The following is a 24,680-nucleotide window of genomic DNA, read 5'->3' as shown; positions in this document are numbered from 1 at the left end:
GGATCCCCACGTTGGGACTTTTTATTCACTTAAGTTCACCTCAGTGTGATCCGATACTCTGCACTTTATTTTATGCTATAATAAGCTGTTCTTATTTATCTTATTTATGTTTTTTTAGCGCTGCACCTTTATTTGTATATATAGGGAGAGTTTCTCGCCTAGGCAAGAAATGCAGAACTGCTGCTCCACATCACAAATACAGTACTTTCCAAGAACAAAATTGTCCATTTGTAAAAAAAAAAAAAAAAAAAAGGGACAGCGGAGGAGGAAGGGCAGCAGAACATCAGCTTTACAGTGAAGGTCTGCTTTAGGTGGGGGGCATACAGAATGCTGCAATAAAAACACATTTTGCTCTAGTTAGCACTTACTCATATAATTGTTAGCGGTTTGCAGCATTCTGTACATACCCTGCTTGCAATAAATGCCAGTATGGTGCCATCATCGATTTGTGCATGGAAAGTAAAGTGTACAAGACCCAGCATATACAGTGAAGGAAATAAGTATTTGATCCCCTGTTGATTTTGAATGTTTGCCCCTCACAAAGAAATGATCAGTCTAAAAATCGAATGTTCAGTGTATTGTAACACTGAGAGACAGAATAGCAACAAAAAATTCAAAAGAAATGCGTGTCTAACAAATTATGCACTGATTTGCATGTTTGTGAGGGATATAAGTATTTGATCCCCTTTACAAAACATGACTTAGTACTTGGTGGCAAATCCCTTGTTGGCAATCACAGAGGTCAGATGTTTCCTGTAGTTGGCCACCAGGATTGCACACTTTCACCCAGTCCTCCTCTGCATCATTCAGATGTTCAGTGGCAAACCTCAGACAGGCCTGGACATGTGCTTTCTTGAGCAGAGGGACCTTGCGGGCACTGCAGGATTTCAATCCTTGTCGGCGTAGTGTGTTACCAATTGTTTTCTTGGTGACTGTGGTCCCAGCTGCCTGGAGATCATTGACAGGATCCTCACATGTAGTTCTGGGATGATTCCTCACTGTTCTCATGACCATTGACACTCCACAAGGTGAGATCTTGCATGGTGCACCAGACCTAGGGAGACTGACAGTTGTTTTGTGTTTCTTCCATTTGTGAATGATTGCACCAACTGTTGTCACCTTCTCACCAAGCTGCTTGGCCATAGTTTGGTAGACCAGTCCAGCCTTGTGTAGGTCTACAATCATGTCCCTGACATCCTTTGGTCTTTGCCATGGTGGAGAGTTTGGAATCTGATTGGTCCAGAAGCCTTTCCTGGTGGCCGAGCTGGGACTGGGAGTGTCTTAGGGGCCCCGCTGGGGTCCGCTGCGGCCCGGATGGCAGCGGATTGGGGCTAGGAGCGCAGGAGCTCCTAATGTGTGTCCGGTCCCGTCGCCATCTTGAACATGTTGGGGTGAGCGGGGTGCTGGAAAGGTCGGGGGAGGTGAAGGGGTGCTGGTCAGGGATGGCGAAGCAGAGTGTCTGTAACGCCGTGGGAGGTGAAGGGGTGCAGGTCAGGGATGGTGAAGCAGAGAGTCTGTAGCGCTGTGGAGGAGTCTTTTGAGTTCTTCTGTGAGGGGAGAGGGAGAGTGGAGGGCAGCAGGGTCAGCAGCTGGTTGGTAGTAGTCTGCGGGTGTAGTAGGTTGGTGTCCGTGGGTGCGGCGGCACATCATCAGTGGGTGCGGTGGTTCGGTGAGCGGAGAGGTCGTAGGGATCCTGTGGACAGGTGTCTTTTATACAGGTAACAAAATGAGATTAGCAGCACTCCCTTTAGGAGACTGCTTCTAATCTCAGCTTGTTACCTGTATGAAAGACACCTGGTAGCCAGAAATCCTGCTGAATGATAGGGGATCAAAGACTTATTTCCCTCATGAACATGCAAATCAGTGCATCATTTGTTAGACATGCATTTCTTTTGAATTTTTTGTTGCTATTCTGTCTCTCAGTGTTACAATACACCGAACATTCGATTTTTAGACCGATCATTTCTTTGTGAGTGGGCAAACATTCAAAATCAGCAGGGGATCAAATACTTATTTCCTTCACTGTAGGAGACAGACAAACCTAGCAGACTGAATGCAGCCTCGCCTTACCTTTACTACTCCGTGGTGGTCACTTGTACAGCATTTCCCACAAAAGCTGTAACTGTGTACATCTTACACCAAAACAAATCAGCTGCCCAATTAGTGTTTGCAGACCTTGTACAAACTGAGCTTAGTGCGGTGCTCCAGGCAGCAGCGAGTGCCCGCTGGCTGAACGGCCGTGTGTTTGCAGTAGTTAAGTGTAACTCAAACATTTAATGTGAGGTCACCTCCACGAACGTTATATTTACCTTCCACAGATCGGGGGGGCCTTCCACTAACTTTGCTCTGACTTTACTGTATTCCAGGGCCAAATGTAAGCATTCTGTGCCAAAATCCAGGTCGTAGTCAGTGCACTGTTGGCAGAAAACAAAACACAAATGTCTTAAACAGCTGAAACATATGGAATGCTCAGTTACCATAAAGAGACCCAGTCACTTTGCCCATTTAAGGCCCATGACAGAGTCTTTTGCTAGCCCACCTCCCAAGCCACCTATTCTCATTTTTACCTTTGCTTGGGCCCAAATGGCAAATCGGCAGACAGAAACACTGTTACATGGCAAAGAGGAAAACCCCTTCAACCCTGTGAAAGCTGTGACACCGACCCACATGGATCTTACGGAGGACTGGAATCCTGACTCTAATGAAGGAACAGAACAGGGGAGGAGTGTGGGAAGGAGAGTATAGCTGGGTCATGGTGGACTGGCAAAGGACTGTTGAATGAGCAAAGTGACAGTCTCTTTAACCCCTCGCCTACGGGGCACTTCTACCCCCTTCCTGCCTACAGGGCACTTATACCCCCTTCCTGCCTACAGGGCACTTCTACCCCCTTCCTGCCCAGGCCAATTTCCAGCTTTCAGTGCTGTCACACTTTGAATGACATTTGCGCAGTCATGCAACACTGTACCCATATGAAATTTTTATAATTTTTTGTGTGACAGATAGAGCTTTATTTTGGTGGTATTTAATCACCTCTGGGATTTTTATTTTTTCTTAAACAAACCAAAAACCACTGAACATTTTGAGAAAAAAAAAGTTTTTAATTAGTTTTTGTTATAAAATTTTGTAAAGAAGTGATTTTTCTCCTTCACTGATGTGCGCTAATGAGGCTGCAGTGATGGGCACTGATCGGCTGCACTGATATATGGCACTGACTGGCACTGTTAGGCGGCAATGATAGGCAGCACTGACAGGCGGCACTGACTGGCACTGATAGGTGGCACTGATTGGCAGCACTGATAGGTGGCACTGATTAACATTGATAGGTGGCTGTCAGGGCTCCCAGGTATGACTAGAGGTGTGTGACTGAAGCAGGGAAACGCAGACTTCAGATATGTGATTAACAATGTAATTTATTAACACTAACAATACAAACATAAACGCAGTGCAATACTAAACATAATACAGTGCAACCAAACCCAACCAACCACCCACAGATAACAGTACATACAAGAAAGCGTCGTCAGGCAGGCCGAGTCAATATCAATTGGGCAGGTAGGTACAGGGGGAGCAAGCGGAGAATGGTCGGGGTCACAGGCCAGGTTCAGCAGGTAGCAAGCAGCGTAGTACAGAGGGTCAGGCAGAGGGATGGTCAGGGTCACAAGCCAGGGATCAGAACAGGTAGCAAAGGAACAGAAACAGGATGCAGGACAGATACAGGGCCCAGGACAAACACAACACCAAGGCAGAGTCTGCAAGTCTGGCCATCCCTTAAATACACCAGTATCATCAGTTCCAGGTGTTAGCTGGCTGAAAGGTTGAGTCTCTGATTGCTGGGAGCACCCGCTGGCCAGCCCTGGTACTGCAGATCAAAAGGCAGGTGAGTCCCACCATTGCTGGCCAGTCCATTCCTGACAGTACCCCCCCCTCAAGGAGCGGCCTCAGGACGCTCCAAACAGTCCTAGCTGGGAAAAATGTTCCACCGCCCGGGTCTGGTAACTGGCGGGATATCAAAGACTGGCACACCGGGCAGGACTCCGGGCAGAGGCACATCGGGCTGGACTCCGGGCAGAGGCACATCGGGCTGGACTCCGGGCAGAGGCACATCGGGCTGGACTCCGGGCAGAGGCACATCGGGCTGGACTCCGGGCAGAGGCACATCGGGCTGGACTCCGGGCAGAGGCACATCGGGCTGGACTCCGGGCAGAGGCACATCGGGCTGGACTCCGGGCAGAGGCACATCGGGCTGGACTCCGGGCAGAGGCACATCGGGCTGGACTCCGGGCAGAGGCACATCGGGCAGGACTCCGGGCAGAGGCACATCGGGCAGGACCCCGGGCAGAGGCACATCGGGCTACCAGGCGAAGCGGCAGGCAGCGGGCCACCGGGCGGAGCGGCAGGCACCGGGCCCCCGGGCGGAGCGGCAGGCACCGGGCCCCCGGGCGGGGCGTCAGGCCTCGGGCCCCCGGGCGGGGCGACAGGCCTCGGGCCCCCGGGCGGGGCGACAGGCCTCGGGCCCCCGGGCGGGGCGACAGGCCTCGGGCCCCCGGGTGGGGCGACAGGCATCGGGCCCCCAGGCGGAACTACAGGTCTCGGGCCCTCAGGCGGAGCGGCGGGGGCCGGACCCACAGATGGGGCGACAGGCATCGGACCCCCAGGCGGGGCGACAGGCATCGGACCCCCAGGCGGGGCGACAGGCATCGGACCCCCAGGCGGGGCGACAGGCATCGGGCCCCCAGGCGGGGGCGACAGGCATCGGGCCCCCAGGCGGGGCGGCGGGCGCCGGACCCCCAGGCGGAACTACAGGCCTCGGGCCCTCAGGCGGAGCGGCGGGCGCCGGACCCCCGGATGGAGCGACAGGTCTCGTGCCCTCAGGCGGAGCGGCGGGCGCCGGACCCCCAGGTGGAGCGACAGGCATCGGGCCCCCAGGCGGGGCGACAGGCATCGGGCCCCCAGGCGGGGCGACAGGCATCGGGCCCCCAGGCGGGGCGACAGGCATCGGGCCCCCAGGCGGAGCGGCGGGCGCCGGACCCCCAGGCGGAACTACAGGTCTCGGGCCCTCAGACGGAGCGGCGGGCGCCGGACCCCCGGGTGGAGCGACAGGTCTAGGGCCCTCAGGCGGAGCGGCGGGCGCCGGACCCCCAGGTGGAGCGACAGGTCTCGGGCCCCCAGGCGGAGCGACAGGTCTCGGGCCCTCAGGCGGAGCGGCGGGCGCCGGACCTCCAGGTGGAGCGACAGGTCTCGGGCCCTCAGGCGGAGCGGCGGGCGCCGGACCCCCAGGCACGACAGTGGGCTCCGAGTCAACTGGCATGACCGCTGGCACTAGGTCAGACATTGGATCGTCTGGCTGGACAGCGGGCATCGGGTCACCAGGCATCAGGTCATTTGGCTCGACAGCGGGCACCGCGTCATCTGGCAAGGCAGTGGGCTCCGAGTCAACTGGTATGACCGCGGGCACTGGGTCAGACATTGGATCGTCTGACCGGACAGCGGGCATCGGGTCACCAGGCATCAGGTCATTTGGCTCGACCGCGGGCACCGCGTCATCTGGCAAGGCAGTGGGTTCCGAGTCAACAGGCACGACAGTGGGCACCGGGTCATCAGGTACCGGATTGTCTGGCTCGACAGCAGGCATCGGGTCACCAGGTATGACAGCGGGCACTGGGTCACCAGGCATCAGGTCATTTGGCTCGCCAGCGGGCACCGCGTCATCTGGCAAGGCAGTGGGCACCGAGTCACCAGGTACGACAGCGGGCTCTGAGTCAATTGGCACGACAGCGGGCACCGGATCAGGTACCGGATCATCTGGATCAACAGCGGGCATCGAGTCAACTGGCCTAATAGGATCGTCAGGCTGGATCAGTTCATCATGCTGGGTAGAGGCATCAGGCTGAATGCCGGCGTCCGGCTGAGTAGAGGCTTCAGGCCGAGTAGAGGCTTCAGGCCGAGTAGAGGCTTCAGGCCGAGTAGAGGCTTCAGGCTGAAGAGAGGCATCAGGCTGCATACAGGCATCAGGCTGAAGAGAGGCATCAGGCTGCGTACCGGCATCAGGCTGAAGAGAGGCATCAGGCCGAGTACAGGCATCAGGCCGAGTAGAGGCTTCAGGCTGAGTAGAGGCATCAGGCCGAGTACAGGCATCAGGCTGAAGAGAGGCATCAGGCCGCGTAGAGGCATCAGGCTGAAGAGAGGCATCAGGCTGCATACAGGCATCAGGCTGAAGAGAGGCATCAGGCTGCGTACAGGCATCAGGCTGAAGAGAGGCATCAGGCTGAGTAGAGGCATCAGGCTGAGTAGAGGCATCAGGCTGAGTAGAGGCATCAGGCCGAGTAGAGGCATCAGGCCGAGTAGAGGCATCAGGCCGAGTAGAGGCTTCAGGCTGAACCACGGAAGGCAGGCTCACCGGTTTGGATACTGGCAGGATGGTATTGGTTGGAAAGAATTTTCGCTTTTTTCTGGTTTTAACTACTGGAGCACTGCAAGTAAACGCAGGTCTGCAAACGAATGGAGCAGCTGGAGACAGAGAAGAACTGGAGGATGGAACAGGAGAGGGAGCGGTTGCTACAGAGGGCTTTTTTACAGGGTTAAAGGCAGGATAGGTGCAGCGAGTGGGAACAGGGGACTGACATGCGGTAGATAGCCAAGTATACTGGGCTGTAACTGGAGGAGCTGGTGGGAATACAGGAGTAGAGTTAGAAGCAGGACTGGGTCTTTGTAAGCTGACTGAGGCTGGGTGCAACAAATCTGTCCATGTCTGCAGTATGGGTTGAACAAAGCTGAGCTTACACAAAGTCTGTCTGGTCAATGACTGCACTGCGTTTATACAAACTCTTAGTGTCTGTGGTGAACATGTGGAATAACGCTCCAGAAAGTAACCCACATCATCCTCTAATAACCACACCAGGGACTCTACCTGGTCTGCACTAAATGGTGGCAAAAATTCATCCCTGCATTCGGGGGAACCAGATGAAACCAACTCTGCACAAACCTCAATCAATGGCTGCACCTCAGAGAACTCTGTGCCCTGATCTACTAGAACATGAGCGAGCCGTATACATTCTAGCAGTTCATCCCGGGGATACTCCTTCAGAGTTTGATAAGCATACTCCCTGTCATCAAACACTAGCAGATATAAATATTCAACCTCATCAAGATCCATCCTTCCCATCAACAAGCCAAGATGGCTTCCCTGTGCAGCCACTTCTGGTCAGGATTGGCCTTGGTGTAATGTCAGGGCTCCCAGGTATGACCAGAGGTGTGTGACTGAAGCAGGGAAACGCAGACCTCAGATATGTGATTAACAATGTAATTTATTAACACTAACAATACAAACATAAACGCAGTGCAATACTAAACATAATACAGTGCAAACAAACCCAACCAACCACCCACAGATAACAGTACATACAAGAAAGCGCCGTCAGGCAGGCCGAGTGAATATCAATTGGGCAGGTAGGTACAGGGGGAGCAAGCGGAGAATGGTCGGGGTCACAGGCCAGGTTCAGCAGGTAGCAAGCAGCGTAGTACAGAGGGTCAGGCAGAGGGATGGTCAGGGTCACAAGCCAGGGATCAGAACAGGTAGCAAGCAGCGTAGTACAGAGGGTCAGGCAGAGGGATGGTCAGGGTCACAAGCCAGGGATCAGAACAGGTAGCAAAGGAACAGAAACAGGATGCAGGACAGATACAGGGCCCAGGACAAACACAACACCAAGGCAGAGTCTGCAAGTCTGGCCATCCCTTAAATACACCAGTATCATCAGTTCCAGGTGTTAGCTGGCTGAAAGGTTGAGTCTCTGATTGCTGGGAGCACCCGCTGGCCAGCCCTGGTACTGCAGATCAAAAGGCAGGTGAGTCCCACCATTGCTGGCCAGTCCATTCCTGACAGTGGCACTGACTGGCACTGATGGGTGACACTGAAAGGCAGCTCAGATGGGCACTGATATGTGGCATTGATGTGCACTGGTTGGCACTGATATGTGGCATTGATGTGGCACTGATGGCCACTGGCAGGTGACATGGATGAGCATTGAGAGCTGGCACTGATGGACACTGACAGGTGGCACTGCTGGGGCTACACAGATCATCAGGTCACACTGATCATCAGTGTTCTGATGATCTGTGTACATGTCCCCTCCGAGGAATGCCGATTACCGGCTCTCCTCTCCTCTGTCAGCGTGACAGCTTGTGAGGAGAGAAATGCCGATAACCGGCATTTCCCTGTTTAGATGTGATCAGCTGCGATTGGACACAGCTGATCACATGACCGAGCCGACATCTTCGGCTCTTTCCGTTGATCGGTGATCCGCTGTGTCCGAGGGACACAGCGCAACGCCGATCGCCGCACTGCGCGCTCCCAGAGCCGCGCATGCGCACTGAGAAAGGGAGGACGTCAAATGACGTCCTCCTAGAACAAGAGAACCACCTTGCGCCGGTCATTGGACTATATGGCAGGTGGGAGGAGGTTAAAGGGTACATATTATGATGGCTGTATGCCACATACAAATATCCACATTTCCAGATGGCACAGTTTTGCAATCCAACAACCAACATAATTTTGGACAGAATGAAATTACCATTTGATGAAGGCCAAACATGACATCAAGCAGATGTCTATATCGCTAAGCCATTTCAACTCTACCAGTCCACCTTCTGTAGATTATAACATAGACATGTTTGGTATCGAACTGATTGTTATTCTTGTAAACATTTGTGTAAACATTTGTTATTAATGTAGCAACAACATAGCATTAATTATGGAAACTGTAATTAAAGTGGTTCTAAGGGCCGGTTCACACCATAGAAACTCACTCCGGATACATTCTAGATGCGTTTCTGTATGCGTCTTTTTTGACACGTTCCAGTGCGTTTTTTTATTTCTGGTTCATTTTTTCTCTTTTTGTACAACCTAAATAAGAACATGTGCGGTGCAGTGTGTTTTTGGTGCATTCCATTGTGTTTTACTGAGGTCCAGTACAATTCAGTGCAGAAAAAATAGAGTATGTTCTTTTTTTTTTTTCTGGAACTGGAACGCACTGGAACTGACCGCACTGGTGTGAACTATGCCATTGGAAACCATGTGACCTACTGTCAATGTGTTTTTCTATGCAGAAAAAAACCCACTGGACTGCATGTGGTATGAACTGGCCCTGCCAATACAAGTTTTTTTTTACCCTAATGCATTCTATGCATTAAGGTAAAAACCTTCTGGTTGTTGTCCCCCCCCCCCCCCCCCCAGCCCCTCTTACACACATCTGAGCCCGATCTCGATCCAGCAATGTGAATGAGAGCAGCGTCTATCTCTCTCTCCTCACTGGACAAAGAGGCAGCAGCGGGAGCTATTGGCTCCTGCTGCTGTTATTAGCAGCAAATGATGAGGGAGCAGGGCCGAGTCATGCTTCGTGTGTCAATAGACACAGAGCCGGCTCAGGATAGAGCACAAACAAGTGCCCCCAGAACAAGTGATTTGCTATGGGGGCATTCGGCAGCGGGGGAGGAGCCAGGATCCTCAGCTGGGGACCCTAGAAGAGGAAGATTGGGGCTGCCCTGTGCAAAACCACTGCACAGAGCAGGTAAGTATAACTTGTCTGTTATTTTTTTTTTAATTTTACCTTTAGAATCACTTTAACATAACTCTGGGCAGCTCATCTGTATGTTAGTACAGGTCACTAACCCAAGTCTGACAAATGTGTTCTCCTCCAGACTATATAAACTAGGCTGTACTAATAGTCCTCATGCACACGGGACGTTTTTACAGCGGCTGTTTTTGGATTTTGATGTTTTTTTTCTACAGCCAGTAAACCCCCCAGCATGTTATCCTATGTGTCCATACACACATAGACTGGAATCAACGTTTTTTTTGTCTGGGATGTTTTTTGGCTGGAAAAAAAACCCAGGACTAGTGGGTTTCTGGAAGAGTTTTTTAGCTGTAAAAACGCTCTAATGCTGAAAAACACGGAAAAACACCGCAAACCAGCATTTTTGGACTTTTTTTTTACAAAAAAAAAATTTTTTATTTTTTAGCTGTAAAAACACTCTTAACGCTGAAAAACGCAGCAAAACACGGTAAATCGCAGCAAACCAACGTTTTTGGACATTTTTTTGAGCAAAAAAAAAAAAAATTGGGGGAGTAAAAAAAAAACACAAACGCAACAAAATGCCTCTAAACCAGTGGTTCTCAACCTTCCTAATGCCGCGACCCTTTAATACAGTTCCTCATGTCGTGGTGTCCCCCCAACCATAAAATTATTTTTTCGATGCTTCTTCATAACTGTAATTTTGCTACTATTATGAATCGTAATATAAATATCTGATATGCAGGATGTGTTTTCATTGTTACAATTTGAACATAATTAAAGCATTCTAATTCATGAAATATCGTTTTACCTCCAATACTGCTGCTTTCTACACAGTAGCTGCTTTCTACACAGTAGCTGCTTTCAACACAGTAGCTGCTTTCAACACAGTAGCTGCTTTCTACACAGTAGCTGCTTTCAACACAGTAGCTGCTTTCAACACAGTAGCTGCTTTCTACACAGTAGCTGCTCTTTTTACACATGTGTGACTGGTCCACATAAGTACATTATGGTGCCAACCCTGTCACATACACCTGTATTTGTACGGGATGTATGTGATGGGGTTGGCGCGATGTCATCACGCCGGGTACTCGTATGTGGGAGTAGCTGCATGTGGGCGGACCCACCTGGAGACGGATGGAGGAGCGATGTCTCTGTTCCTAAGACCAATGGAAATGTGTTTTCCGATGGTCTTGGGCGACCCCTGTGGAAGGGTCGTTCGACCCCCAAAGGGGTCGCGACCCACAGGTTGACAACCACTGCTCTAAACGCTAATGCGAAAACGCTGAAAAAGTCATGTTTTTGACGTGACTTTACACAGCTAACGTTACCAGCGTTATTAAAATGCCCCGTGTGCATAGAGCCATATTATTTAGCTTTCCCACGTTTACGAAGTACGGTTTACGATAGCCATTTAGACATTTACGACAGGGCTCATTAGTTAGCCTGTTCTTTAATGTGGTGGCTTTTAAAACTGGTTGTCCCCTTGCTCAGCATAGACATTAGACTGAAATCTACACTTTGTTTGCAAAAAAAAAAGCATGGCATTGATGCACAACATCCCTGTTCTGTTCTCTCCAATGCCTTTCAGGTCATCAGACAGAATCATCTTTACAGTCACTGTTTATGCTAGAGCATACAAAGACATTTTAAATATTTGTACACTTCCAACCTTTTGGCAACACTTTGTGGGAGGCCCTTTCCTATGACCCGGCAGCTGTAAACAAAGCCAGCTCCATAAAGACATGGTTTGACTGGTTTGCTTCAGAAAAACTCACATGGCCTGTTCAAATCCCTGACCTCAACCCCTACTGAGCACCTTTGGGGTGAACTGGAATACCAACTGCGAGCCAAGTCTTCTCATCCAACACCACTACCTGACCACACAAATGTTGCTTTGGCTGAAAGATCACAAATTCCCATAAATACCCTCAATAATGCCCATCACCCCATCTGTCTTGGAATTAGTGCCTGCTCATAATAACACTTAAAGTGTTGAAGTAGAACTAAAGGCAAAACTTGTTACACACTCAGTTTAGTGTGTATGGCTAGAGAGGTTTGTTTTTTTTGGGAGTGTGCGTGGGATCAGCACAGGGCCAATCAGCACTGTCCAAACAGAGTCCTGGTCATGCAGACTAGAGGCGGACTGACCATTTGGAAACTCGGGCACTGCCCGAGGGCCCGGGGTCAGTAGGGGGCTCCATGAGATGCCCCTGGTACCTCTTTCATAGGCTTTTTTGAGTTTGGGCAAGGACACATGGGCCCCATAATCCCCTATTGCCCGGGGGCCCCATGAGTTGTCAGTTCGCCCCTGATGCAGACTCATAGGACAGGCAGAGCAGAATGAAAATTCCTCCTTCAAGCTTTAACCAGTGCTCTGCTGGACACTGATAGAAGTCACAAGACTGCTAATTACAGTTGTGTTCAAAATAATAGCAGTCAGACATCACTAACCGGATCAATCACTGTTTTTGGTAGAAATGATATTTCTACATGGCAAATAATTTACTAGCAGGTGTAGTAGAGTAATAGAAATCCAACAGACCCAACAGTCATGACATGCATGCTGCTGATTCTGTGTCATTGAATCACTCATTGAAAGGGGCGTGTTCAAAATAATAGCAGTGTGGAGTTCTATTAGTGAGGTCATTCATTCTTTGAAAATCAGGTGGCAATTATTGCCCTTATTTAAGGAAGGAAGGCAGCAAATGTTGTACATGCTGGTTACAGTGCATTTCTCTCTGAAATTCTGAGGAAAATGGGTCCATTCAGACATTGTTCAGAAGAACAGCGTACCTTGATTAAAAAATTGATTGGAGAGGGGAAAACATATAAAGAAGTGCAGAAAATGATAGGCTGCTCAGCTAAAATTATTGCAAATGCTTTAAAATGGCAACCAAAACCTGAAAGACGTGGAAGAAAGCGAAAAACTACCATTGGAATGGATAGAAGAATAGCCAAAATGGGGCGGACTCAGCCAACAATCAGCTCCAGGAAGATGAAAGAAGGTGTGACGTTCCCTGTGAGGACTATTACAATTAGAAGACGCCTATGTGAAGCCAAGCTATCTGCAAGAAGTCCCCGCAAAGTCCCACTGTTGGAAAAAAGACGTGTGCTGAAGAGGTTACAATCTGCCAAAGAGCACATTGACTGGCCTAAAGAGAAATGGCGCAACATTTTGTGGACTGATGAAAGTAAGATTGTTCTTTTTGGGTCTAGTGGGCGGAGACAGTTTGTCAGATGACCCCCAAACACTGAATTCAAGCCACAGTACACTGTGAAGACAGTGAAGCATGGTGGTGCAAGCATCATGATATGGGGATGTTTCTCATACTACGGTGTTGGGCCTATTTATCGCATACCAGGGATCATGGATCAGTTTGAATACATCAGAATACTTGAAGAGGTCATGCTGCCTTATGCTGAAGAGGAAATGCCCTTGAAATGGGTGTTCCAACAAGACAACGACCCCAAACACACCAGTAAACGTGCAACATCTTGGTTCCAGACCAACAAGATGGACGTTATGGAGTGGCCAGCCCAATCCCCGGATCTTAATCCAATAGAAAACTTGTGGGGTGACATCAAAAATTCCGTTTCTGAGGCAAAACCAAGAAATAGAGAAGAACTGTGGAATGTAGTCCAATCATCCTGGGCTGGAATACCTGATCACAGGGGCCAGAAGTTGGGTGACTCCATGCAACACAGATGTACAGCAGTTCTCAGAAACAGTGCGACTACAACCAAATATTCATGAAGTCATTCAAAGGAAGCAAAATCTTCAAACATTTTTCAGTTTATATAGTGAATGTTTGAGTTTGTAAAGAAGAATACAAACATTGGTTTTTTTTTTGAACAGTCTAATATTCACTTTTCTTCAAATTTTTTAGAGGAACAACACAAATTTGATGTATTTTTCTTCATGTTTTGATTTGGAATAGAATGTGTCGTGTTCCCAATGCATTTGTGTGGATGGAAATAAAAGCTATTAGAAGGATTTTGAGCTTTATTCACTTTTTGCAACACACTGCTATTATTTTGAACACAACTGTACCTCTGATGAGAAAAGATATTTAGCAGTTTATATTTACTAAAATAATTGCATTTCCATGTTCTGAGTACTGTGGGAGACCAAATAAAGTAGGTGACGGGTCCTTGGTTAAGTAACACTTTAAAATGTTTTTTTCTTTATATTTATACACAAATGGTTTACTTTTCATTTAAACTGAATGGGTTGTTTTACAAAGTGAGGATTTATATATATACGTTAATACAAATTACAGATTGGATTATAGACAGTACAAAGAGCAATCATGATGTGTAAAGGCTAGCAGCCCACAGTGCCCAATCAGATTTCAGCGTTCATCAGTTTTTAACCACTTGCCTACCGGGCACTTATACCCCCTTATTTACCAGGCCAATTTTCAGCTTTCAGCGCTGTCGCACTTTGATTGGCAATTGCGCGGTCATGCAAGATTGTACCCATATGAAATTTTTATCATTTTTTTCTCACAAATAGAGCTTTCTTTTGGTGGTATTTAATCGCTGCTGGGCACTTTACTTTTTGTGCTATAAGCAAAAAAATTGCAAAAAAAGTGGAAAAAAAAAAAGTTTTTTTGTTTCTATTATAAAATTTTTCAAACAGGTAATTTTTCTCCTTCACTGATGTGCGTTGATGAGGCAGCACTGATGGGCACTGATAGGCAGCACTGATAGGCAGCACTAATGAGGTGTCACGGATAGGTGGCACTGATATGCGGCACTGATTGGTGGCACTGATAGGCGACACTGATAATGGGTACTGATAGACAGCACTAATAGGTGGCACTGACTGACATCACTGCTGGGCACTGACTGGCGGCACTGCTGGGCACTGACTGGCACAACCGCTGGGCACTGACTGGTGGCACTGACTGGCAGAACTGCTGGGCACTGGTGGGTGGCACAGGTGGGCACAGGTGGGTGGCACTACTGGGCACAGGTAGGTGGCACTTCTGGGCACAGGTGGTGACACTGCTGGGTGGCACAGGTGGGAGCACTGCTGGGCAGAGGTGGGTGCATTGCTGGGCACAGGTGGGCGCACTGCTGGGCACAGGTGGGCGCACTGCTGGGCACAGGTGGGCGGAACTTGTGTGTGGCACTGCTGGGCACCGATCATCAGGGCACTGGTGATCAGTGACCCTGATGATTGGTGCCGATCCCCGCTCTGACAACTGCCGGTTTTTGGCAGTACTTTCCTCACGACCTGACAGCGTGAGGAAAGTGCAGCCGAGAACCAGCATTTTCCCGGTGATCAGCGTGTCATTGGACACGGCTGATCACGTGGTAAAAGGCCGCTGTGATTGGCCTTTTACCACGTCACGTGCCTCGGACTTTGCTGGAATAATATATTCTTCAAAGCAAAATGGTGAACTTTGAGGCATATTGTAATAAAACAAAAGCCTTTAGATTACTATAAAGGAAAATGCGCATCCGTGGGTCACCAGATGGTGCCACCCAACTTTTTTTTTCACGTGATCAGCTCTGTCCATAGGACACAGCGATCATGGAGATCACCGGGTGCGTGCCCCAGGGGGCGCGCAGGAGAGCGCGTTCTGGGAGGACGTCATATGATGTCCACCCAAAACTGGCCGGCCGCAGTGCAGCCATCATTCGGCTATCTGCGGACGGCAATTAGTTAAAGAAGTCACAACCATGACTTAAAATAGAATTCCAATCATTATCTAACGATAAACCTACACCCTCCCCCATTCTAAAAGTATTCTCACCTAACCCTGTAAAGGAAAGATTGCTATACTTACCTATTCTGAAGCCAGTCTGGTCCCACACTGAACTGTCAGTGGCGGCTTCTGTGTAGAGGAGGGGCAGCCGACAACGGATGCCCCATAGTAAGTCTATGGGTGACCTCATCTCTCAGCCGTTGTTGGCTTTCACTACCTCATAGAAGCCACCGCTGGAGACTGGAAAGGAGCGACTTCAGAACAGGTAAGTATAGCGATCTTTTTTTAGATAGGTTTAGAATGAGGATGAGAGTAGGTTTAAAATTAGTTACAGTGCTCAGCATAAATGAGTACACCCTTTTTGAAAAGTAACATTTTCATCAATAGCTCAATGAACACAACAAAAATTTTGAAAATTTTGACAAAACTGAGTTTTATAGAACATTTGTTTGGCTCATTACATGAAAGTAAGGTTAATAATATAACTTAGATTACAAAATCTTCAGTTTTACTAGATTTTGATGCAAAAATGAATCGACCCTACAACAAAAATTACTCCATCTATTTTGTATGACCTCCATGATTTGTAAGGACAGCACCAACTCTTCTAGGCTTGGAATGAACAAGTTTGTGACATATTGCAACATCGATCTTTTTCCATTCTTCAACAACGACCTCTTTTAGAGCCTGGATGCTGGATGGAGAGCGATGCTCAGTTTGCCCCTTCAGAACTCCCCATAGGTGTTGGATTAGGTTCAGATCAGGAGACATACTTGGCCACTGAATCACTTTCCCCCTGTTCTTCTTCAGAAATGCAGGAGTGGTCTTAGATGTGTGTTTTGGATCATTGTCATGTTGGATAAGTGCACAACGACCAAGGGCACGGAGTGATGATTGCATCTTCTCTTTCAATATAGAGCAGTACATCTGTGAATTCATGACACCATCAATGAAATGCAGTTTTGCGACACCAGCAGCACTCATACAGCCCCACAGAAGGACACCGCCACCACCATGTTTCACTGTAGGCACCGTGCATCTTTCTTTATACTGCTCAACTTTGCAATGCCATACAGTTTTGAGTCCCAGTAATCTTCCTCTTTTTTCAACATGGGCTCTGGCAAATTCTAGGTGGGGTTTTTGTGCACGGGCTTTAAGAGAGGCTTACTTCATAAACAACACCCATGCATGCCATTCCTCTGCAGTGTACACCATACTGTGTCACGGGAAACAAACACCCCAGTTTGGCTTTCTACTTATTTAGCTAACTGCAGTGAACTTGCATGGCGATTTCGTTCAACCTTTCTCATCAGAAGATGCTCCTGTCAAGGTGTTAACTTCCGTGGATGGCCTGAACATCTCTGTGAGATGGTTGCAGTTCCTTCTTTGTTGCATTTTTGCTACAGTTTTCTGACTGATAAGTAAAGCTTTGCTGATCTTCCTGTAGCCTTCACCTTTCTTGTGTAAAGAAATTATTTTCTCTCTCAGGCCTTGTAACATTTCTCGTCCATGTAATGCCATTGCTGACAACATGAAATGGGGAGGGGTTTTCTTTGTTAAGTAACGCCCTTTTATAATCATCTGTCTGCTGTACTCCTGTTTAATGAATAATTAGACTTACCTGTAGTTGAATTCTTGTTAATTAGGATTTTGTTGTCTAAACTTTAGCTCCTAAGACTTTCATTGGAGTGTGTTCATTCTCCTAGTATGTAAGCTCGAAAGAGCAGGGCCCTCGATCCCCTCATGTTTTGCATTGTATTGGTATTGTTCTGTCACATGTTCTGTCCCCCTTTGTAATATACAGCGCTGAGCGAACTATTGGCGCTTTATAATTACTGTATAATAATACTGTATAATAATAATTTTTGCAACATGGTCTTGATTGAATTTGTTAGGAAAAATACTGTGTGTGTGAAAATTAACAAATCTTGTTTGCAATCAATGGCCGGCATTTCTGGGAGTATTTTATAGTATAGTGTCCCATAAAAAATGTTGATTCGGAAAGGAAAGGAAAGGAAAAGAAAAAAAGAAAGGAAAAGAAAAAAAGAAAGGGAAAGGAAAAGAAAAAAAGAAAGGGAAAGGAAAAGAAAAAAAGAAAGGGAAAGGAAAAGAAAGGAAAGGGAAAGGGAAAGGAAAGGAAAGGAAAGGAGAAATGAAAGGAAAGGAAAGGAAAGGAGAAATGAAAGGAAAGGAGAAAGGAAAAGAAAGGAAAGGAAAGGAGAAAGGAAAGGAAAGGAAAGGAGAAATGAAAGGAAAAGAAAGGAAAGGAAAAGATAGGAAAGGAAAGGAGAAAGGAAAGGAAAGGTTTTCTGACAAATCTGTTGGGGTGTACTCATTTATGCTGAGCACTGTAGGTAATGACTGTAATGCTACTTTATTGCTGGGGGTTGCTGAACTGATCATAATGCTCCCTCTGCGTTAGTAGGGAAGCCTGTATAAACCATGGATGTATTTTAGATTTTTCTGCCAGGATGTGAAGTGGGAAAGATGCAACATGGTCTTGATTGAATTTGTTAGGAAAAATACTTTGTGTGTGAAAATTAACAAATCTTGTTTGCAATCAATTGCCGGCATTTGTGGGAGTATTTTGTAGTATAGTGTCCCATAAAAAATGTTGATTCCGAAAGGAAAGGAAAGTAAAGGAAAAGAAAAAAAGAAAGGGAAAGGAAAAGAAAAAAAGAAAGGGAAAGGAAAAGAAAAGAAAAAAAGAAAGGGAAAGGAAAAGAAAGGAAAGGAAAGGAGAAATGAAATGAAAGGAGAAAGGAAAGGAAAGGTTTTCTGACAAATCTGTTGGGGTGTACTCATTTATGCTGAGCACTGTAGGTAATGACTGTAATGCTACTTTATTGCTGGGGGTTGCTGAACTGATCATACTGCTCTCTCTGCCTTAGTAGGGAAGCCTGTATAAGCCATGGATGTATTTCGGATTTTTCTGCCAGGATGTGAAGTGGGAAAGATACAGCGCTCCCTTCCTCCAGGCTATGGAGCCACAAATTTACTCAAATGCTTTCAATTTTCTCTATTTACGAGCAAAGAAAATTGCAGCAATTTCTGCAGATTGCTATCCCTTTGGCAGCTTTGGGTGTTTATGGAAAGCGTTACTGTCAGGGTTATGGAATATAAAAGGTATGAAAATGGGACATAACCCTAGTGAAAAAATATACCATTATCAAGTAATGCTATACGACTCATTTATTCATTTGTATAAAATACAAAAAAAGCAGCACTTCCGTATTGTTTTTCCTATCCAACAAACTTTTTCGATCAAAAAGCAGATTCAGTAATCCAGAATATTACATATCACTCTCCGCCAGACTGTTTCTCCTTCAATGCATTTATCTCCAGTAGACATTAGTGAAGGATCCTGGCACAGCAGCCATACACCTTCCTCTTCATGCATTGTTTGTGATTAGGCAAGGCCGCTTACCCGACAAGGTGACAAGGTACACTTCCTACCCCAGGGGTGCTCAACCAGTGGCCCTTGGAGCCCTCTGATGTGGCTCTCAACCTCAAATGAGGGAAGCACATCCACAGGGGTCAGCAAACGATTAATCACAATCTGTGCTTACCTACCCGCCATCCCAGAGTGCACCGAGATGGCTCCGCCAACAGAGGAAGCAGGCGGCCATGGAGGGAGAAGAAGCCACATAAGCCAATGCGTTCTCTGTAGCGCCGGCTCCTGTCCCAGGAGAAGTGATGCCAAGTGCCTTTTGCCTGGGACCCAACCCCGCAGGAAAGCCGCAGATGCAGGTAAACTGTAGTGCATCAGTGTGAAAGCAGCCATATAAGGGGCTCAGAACAGTAAGGGATTGTTTACATTTGCAGTTTTGGAGGTAAAACCCCATAACTGAGATGTGTACTGGTGTATGTGGCACTGGTGTAGCGCTAGGAGTTCCAATAGCGACCCCGCCCCATGCTCCGGGGGGCCCGTGCAGCCTCCCAGTCACATTCTGGTTTACACTTGGACAGGAGGAGTAGCAGGGGTGGCATATACAGGAACTGATCCTCTCCATTTTCCTCCTGCAATCGCTGAAAGCCAGCTTCTGCTCCTCTCCCCCCCAGAGGCATTCAGCGGCTGGAGATGGAAAATATTCAAAATAATATATTCAAAATTCTGAACCATTTCACTTCAATGTGGCCCGTGACCAGTTACCAAATTATTTAAGTGGTCCTCACTCTTCAAAAGGTTCAGCACCCCTGTCCTACCCAATGGAAGATTTGCTCTCTAAGCAAAAATTTTTTTAGTTTTGGATATAGTAGGGAAGGGTTAGACCCACTGTCAAGTTTTTCTTGCTGTCTGTATCCCCAATGGCGAGATTCACTCCTCTGTATTTAATGGTGAATCTGGAAATTAAGGAAATCACAATTTAAAGAGGAGTTCCACCCAAAAGGGGAAGTTCCGCTTTAAAGCTTTGTCCCCAGCTCCCCATTAAGGATTGGCACCTTTGGTGAGCGGGGGATGGGGGGGGGGGAGTGGGTACCCCAAATTGACAGGTACCCGCTCCCACTTCTGCTGCGATCACCTAGGCGATCTGAAGCGGAAGTTGTCCCCCCCCCCCCCCTTCCTCCCCGTGACAGGTCCCAGAAGACTACAAGGCCATCAACAAAGCGCAGCACTTCTCGCGCATGCGCAGTGGGCACCCGGTTGTCAAGCCAGAATGTCAGGGCAGGGCTGTGGAACGGACAGGTAGGCCTAGTGGCAGGGTAACGCACTGGTTGACGACAACCACCACCAACAGACCGAAGTCCCTCAGGGCGCGGAGTCTAAGTCCCAGGCTGCCCTTCACCAGGGCCCCTGATGGTGGGGATGGACTTGACGCAGCCAGGAACCAGGTCGCGGCCCCCGAGACACCCCGGCTGCGGTAATGGCCGCCGCCAATGGCGTGTAGCTGGTGAGAATGACAATAGCGTAGTCAGGCAAGCCGGGTCGACAAGAACGGGACAAAATGGTACAGAACAGTAGACAGAGAATCACAGGTCACGGGCCGGGTTCAGCAACAGAAGGTCAGATCGAAGGAAAACACAGAGAATGGTCTTAATCACAAGCCGAGTCAGATACCAGAAGAGTCACGAGCGTATACAGAGAGCTGTAGGAAGACAAAGACACAAGTGCAAAGAGCATGTGCGGGCCACAGGCTTATATGTCATCAGCCACACCCCTCTGGGGGATGGACCTCAGAGACCTGAAGGCATAAAAGGATTCCCACCATGCAAAGCAGAATCCAAGATGGATGCCAGCACATGGAGTAACATAACCTCAGGGAAAAGGTAGGAACTTGACACAGAAGCTGTCACAGCTGGGTGCACACACAAAAGATGTCGGCGCCAGGAAGAGAAGACGGCCGGTGAAACCAGCCGTGGTGAGGACAACGCTGGACTGAGGGACAGGTAAGTGGCTGTATTTTAAAAGTCAGCAGCTACAGTTTTTGTAGCAGCTGACTTTTTTTTTTTTTCAGCTGGAACTCCGAGTGAGTTATCCTCAGAACAAATGCTAAAGCAGTAATAAACCCCCGGACAATGGAAAAAACAATGGGCCTCCCTGCAGGTTTAGCTCATAATGTACTAATATGCACCACATACTAGTACATTAAGACAGATTTACCTGTAAACAGAGCCCTCCAGCAGCGCGCTGCCGCAGCTCCCCAGAGCCGCCATCTTCACCCGGTCTTCCTTCCTGGTTCGCGAGCTCCAGCAGTATGAATGGCAGGAGCCGTCAGATGTGGCACGGAACTCTGAAGGGACTCTAAATCACCATGTAAAAACAGAGAGGGGGGAAAAGACTTCAAAAAAAAAAAAAAACTAATGCAGCCACCACACCTAATAGGTAAGCTGCAATATATTACAATTTTGGGTTTGGTTTGAATTGATGGGCTGAGTTCGGCCTCAAGCTGTCAACACAACCCGGCGTAAAGTGGTTCTAAAGGCTTAAGGTTTTTTTACCTTCATGAATTCTATGCATGAAGGTAAAAAACCTGTGTGCAGCATCTCCCCCAGCCCCCTAACATTTACCTGAGCTCCATCCTATTGCAGCGATGTCCACGAGAGCCTCGGTTCTCTGTGGACTCTCACTCCTGATTGGCTGAGGCAGCAGCAGGAGCCAATGGCTCCTACTGCTGTCAAACACAGCCAGTGAGCCAAACAGGAGAGAGAAGGGGGTGGGGCTGAGCCGAGGCTGTGTATGTGAATGGACACGCAGAGCTGCAGCTTGGGAGTGCACCTGCTCGGGTGCCCCCATAGCAAACTGCTTGCTGAGGGAGCACCCAACAGGAGGGAGGGGCCAGGATCGCCTGCGAGAAACCCGAGAAGAGGAGGATTTTGGCTGGAGGTAAGTATGTATATGTTTGTTATAAAAAAAAAAAAAATTTAGTATCACTTTAAGAAAAGTCGATTTCAAAATCAAAAGATTTGGGTAGAAAATTATTAACTGAACAGTGACTGCTTCCTGTCAAATGCAGTCACTGTTCGGGTATTCAGATAGCTGAAGATGCTGCAGCTGTCAGAACACAATAACTGGCAGAGAGATACCTTCACCCCCGCTGTTTACCATAGATGGGGGATCGATTAATTTCTAAGGGTTCGTTCACATGTACAGTTGTACAGTAGGGACTGCCGCTCCTCTGAAAAGTGACACAAGAGGTGTTGCTCACCCATTGTGATAGCAATTAGGTTTATAAAAAAAATTAAAGGTACAGTGTAAAAAAAATAAAAAATAAAATGTTAAAGCACCCCCCGTGCTCGCGCACAAAGGTGAATGCACATGTTCGTCCTGCACACAAATACCTAAACAGCAATCAAAAAACACATGAGAGGGATCCCCACGAATATCAGATCCTGAGCAACAATTCTAGCACCAGACCTCCTGTGTAAATCTAAAGTGGTAACCTGTAAAGGCTTTTAAAGCATCGCCTATGGATAAGTTAATGTATGTAGTATGTCTCTGTTCCACAGGCGTGCGTAACATCATCTTTTATATTGGATATTATATTCTGTTTGTGTTCACAATAATTTGTGTATTTTTTTTTTTAATTTGCATTTGAAAAACCACTGCGCAAATATTGCACAACATAAAAAAATTGCAACACCCACCATTTTATTCTCTAGGGCACAGGTGTCAAACACAAGGCCCGCAGGCCGAATCCGGCCCTCCAGGCCATTTCATGTTGCCCTTGCACCTCTCCTGCAGGTACCCCCTTGTCTCTGCCCCCACCAGGGGTGGACTGACAACTCATTGGGCCCCCAGGCAATAGGGGATCATGGGGCCCCTGTGTCCTTGCCCAAACTCAAAAAAGCCTATGAAAAATGTACCAGGGGCATCTCATGGGGCCCCCTACTGACCCCGGGCCCTCGGGCAGTGCCCCAGTTTCCAAATGGTCAGTCTGCCCTTGACCCCCACCCTGTCTCAGCAGTCGGCAGCAGAGAGGAGAATAGAACACCTCTGCCAAATCCTGCACCTCTCAGTGCAGCTGCAGCACCCCCTCATCTCTACCTCCCCTGGTTTAAGCATTCAGCAGATTCTGGTAACTGATTCCACTCCTCCTCTGGTCCTCCTCCAGACCCTGCACTTTCTTCTTTCCAGCTCTGCCCCCAAAGGGGGTGCACGGTGATGTTAGGGAGAAGATTCTTGACATCTGATGTAATGAGGGGTGGAGTGTTCTGGACATCTAGTCTTACAGATACAACCGGCCCTTTGAGGGCAACCATAATGCTGATACGGCCCATGATGAAATGGAGTTTGACACCCCTGCTTTTGGGCCTCTGCTTTCATAAAAAAAAAAAGAGGGTTCTAAATACTTTTCTAGCAAAAAAAATACTGATTTTCACAACAAAAGTATCAGAATAGGTCTGGTCTTCAAGTGGTTAACATTCTAATTTGCAGTGAATGTGATTTCCCAAACAGAAGCCACATACACTGTTAGAACTTTGTGCGAAAAAAAGAATTTCCATCCTGTTCCTTTGAATTTTCCTGGCCACTATTGTCAAAAAATAATTTCCATCCCTTTTCTTCGAATTTTCCTGGCCACTATGGTGAAAAAAAAATTCCATCCCTTTTCTTCGAATTTTCCTGGCCACTATGGTCAAAAACAATTTCCATCCTGTTCCTTCGAATTTTCCTGGCCACTATGGTCAAAAACAATTTCCATCCTGTTTCTTCGAATTTTCCTGGCCACTATGGTCAAAAAAAAAATTTCCATCCCTTTCCTTCGAATTTTCCTGGCCACTATGGTCAAAAAAAAAATTCCATCCTGTTTCTTCGAATTTTCCTGGCCACTATGGTCAAAAAAATTTCCATCCTGTTTCTTTGAATTTTATGGTCACTATGGTCAAAAAAAAATTTCCATCACTTTCCTTAGAATTTTCCTGGCTACTATGGTCAAAAACAATTTCCATCCTGTTCCTTTGAATTTTCCTGGCCACTATGGTGAAAAAAAATTTCCATCTTGTTCCTTTGAATTTTCCTGGCCACTATGGTGAAAAAAAAATTTCCATCCTGTTTCTTCGAATTTTCCTGGCCACTATGGTCAAAAAAAAATTTCCATCCCTTTCCTTCGAATTTTCCTGGCCACTATGGTCAAAAAAAAAATTCCATCCTGTTTCTTCGAATTTTCTTGGCCACTATGGTCAAAAAAAAATTTCCATCCTGTTTCTTCTAATTTTCCTGGCCACTATGGTCAAAAAAATTTCCATCCTGTTTCTTTGAATTTTATGGTCACTATGGTCAAAAAAAAATTTCCATCACTTTCCTTAGAATTTTCCTGGCTACTATGGTCAAAAACAATTTCCATCCTGTTCCTTTGAATTTTCCTGGCCACTATGGTGAAAAAAAATTTCCATCTTGTTCCTTTGAATTTTCCTGGCCACTATGGTGAAAAAAAAATTTCCATCCTGTTTCTTCGAATTTTCCTGGCCACTATGGTCAAAAAAAATTTCCATCCCTTTCCTTCGAATTTTCCTGGCCACTATGGTCAAAAAAAAATTTCCATCCCTTTCCTTCGAATTTTCCTGGCTACTATGGTCAAAAACAATTTCCATCCTGTTCCTTTGAATTTTCCTGGCCACTATGGTGAAAAAAAATTTCCATCCTGTTCCTTTGAATTTTCCTGGCCACTATGGTCAAAAAAAAATTTCCATCCTGTTCCTTTGAATTTTCCTGGCCACTATGGTCAAAAACAATTTCCATCCTGTTTCTTCGAATTTTCCTGGCCACTATGGTCAAAAAAAATTTCCATCCCTTTCCTTCAAATTTTCCTGGCCACTATGGTCAAAAAAAAATTTCCATCCCTTTCCTTCGAATTTTCCTGGCTACTATGGTCAAAAACAATTTCCATCCTGTTCCTTTGAATTTTCCTGGCCACTATGGTGAAAAAAAATTTCCATCCTGTTCCTTTGAATTTTC

At 47.2% G+C, this 24,680-nt stretch overlaps 1 protein-coding gene across 1 annotated transcript in view; it reads right to left on the bottom strand.

Moving 5' to 3' along the window:
* LOC149439139 (D-ribitol-5-phosphate cytidylyltransferase-like) overlaps positions 1-20,941 on the bottom strand; it is a 280,466-nt gene extending 259,525 nt beyond the window's left edge. Inside the window, exons 1-2 of the mRNA XM_089659411.1 lie at positions 20,889-20,941; positions 2,310-2,451 (exon numbers count right to left, since the gene is read on the bottom strand). Of these exons, the coding sequence (XP_089515537.1) occupies positions 2,310-2,451; positions 20,889-20,941 (195 nt within the window). The remainder of the gene's footprint in view (positions 1-2,309; positions 2,452-20,888) is intronic.
* Positions 20,942-24,680: the final 3,739 nt, after the last annotated feature.

The sequence above is a fragment of the Staurois parvus genome, unplaced genomic scaffold (genome assembly GCF_062004578.1).
Source record: "Staurois parvus isolate SC_StPar_1 unplaced genomic scaffold, SC_StPar_1.0 ptg001154l, whole genome shotgun sequence".
NCBI lineage: Eukaryota > Metazoa > Chordata > Amphibia > Anura > Ranidae > Staurois > Staurois parvus.
The sequence above is the reverse complement of the archived record's forward strand: the minus strand, read 5'-3'. Positions and strand labels throughout refer to the sequence as shown.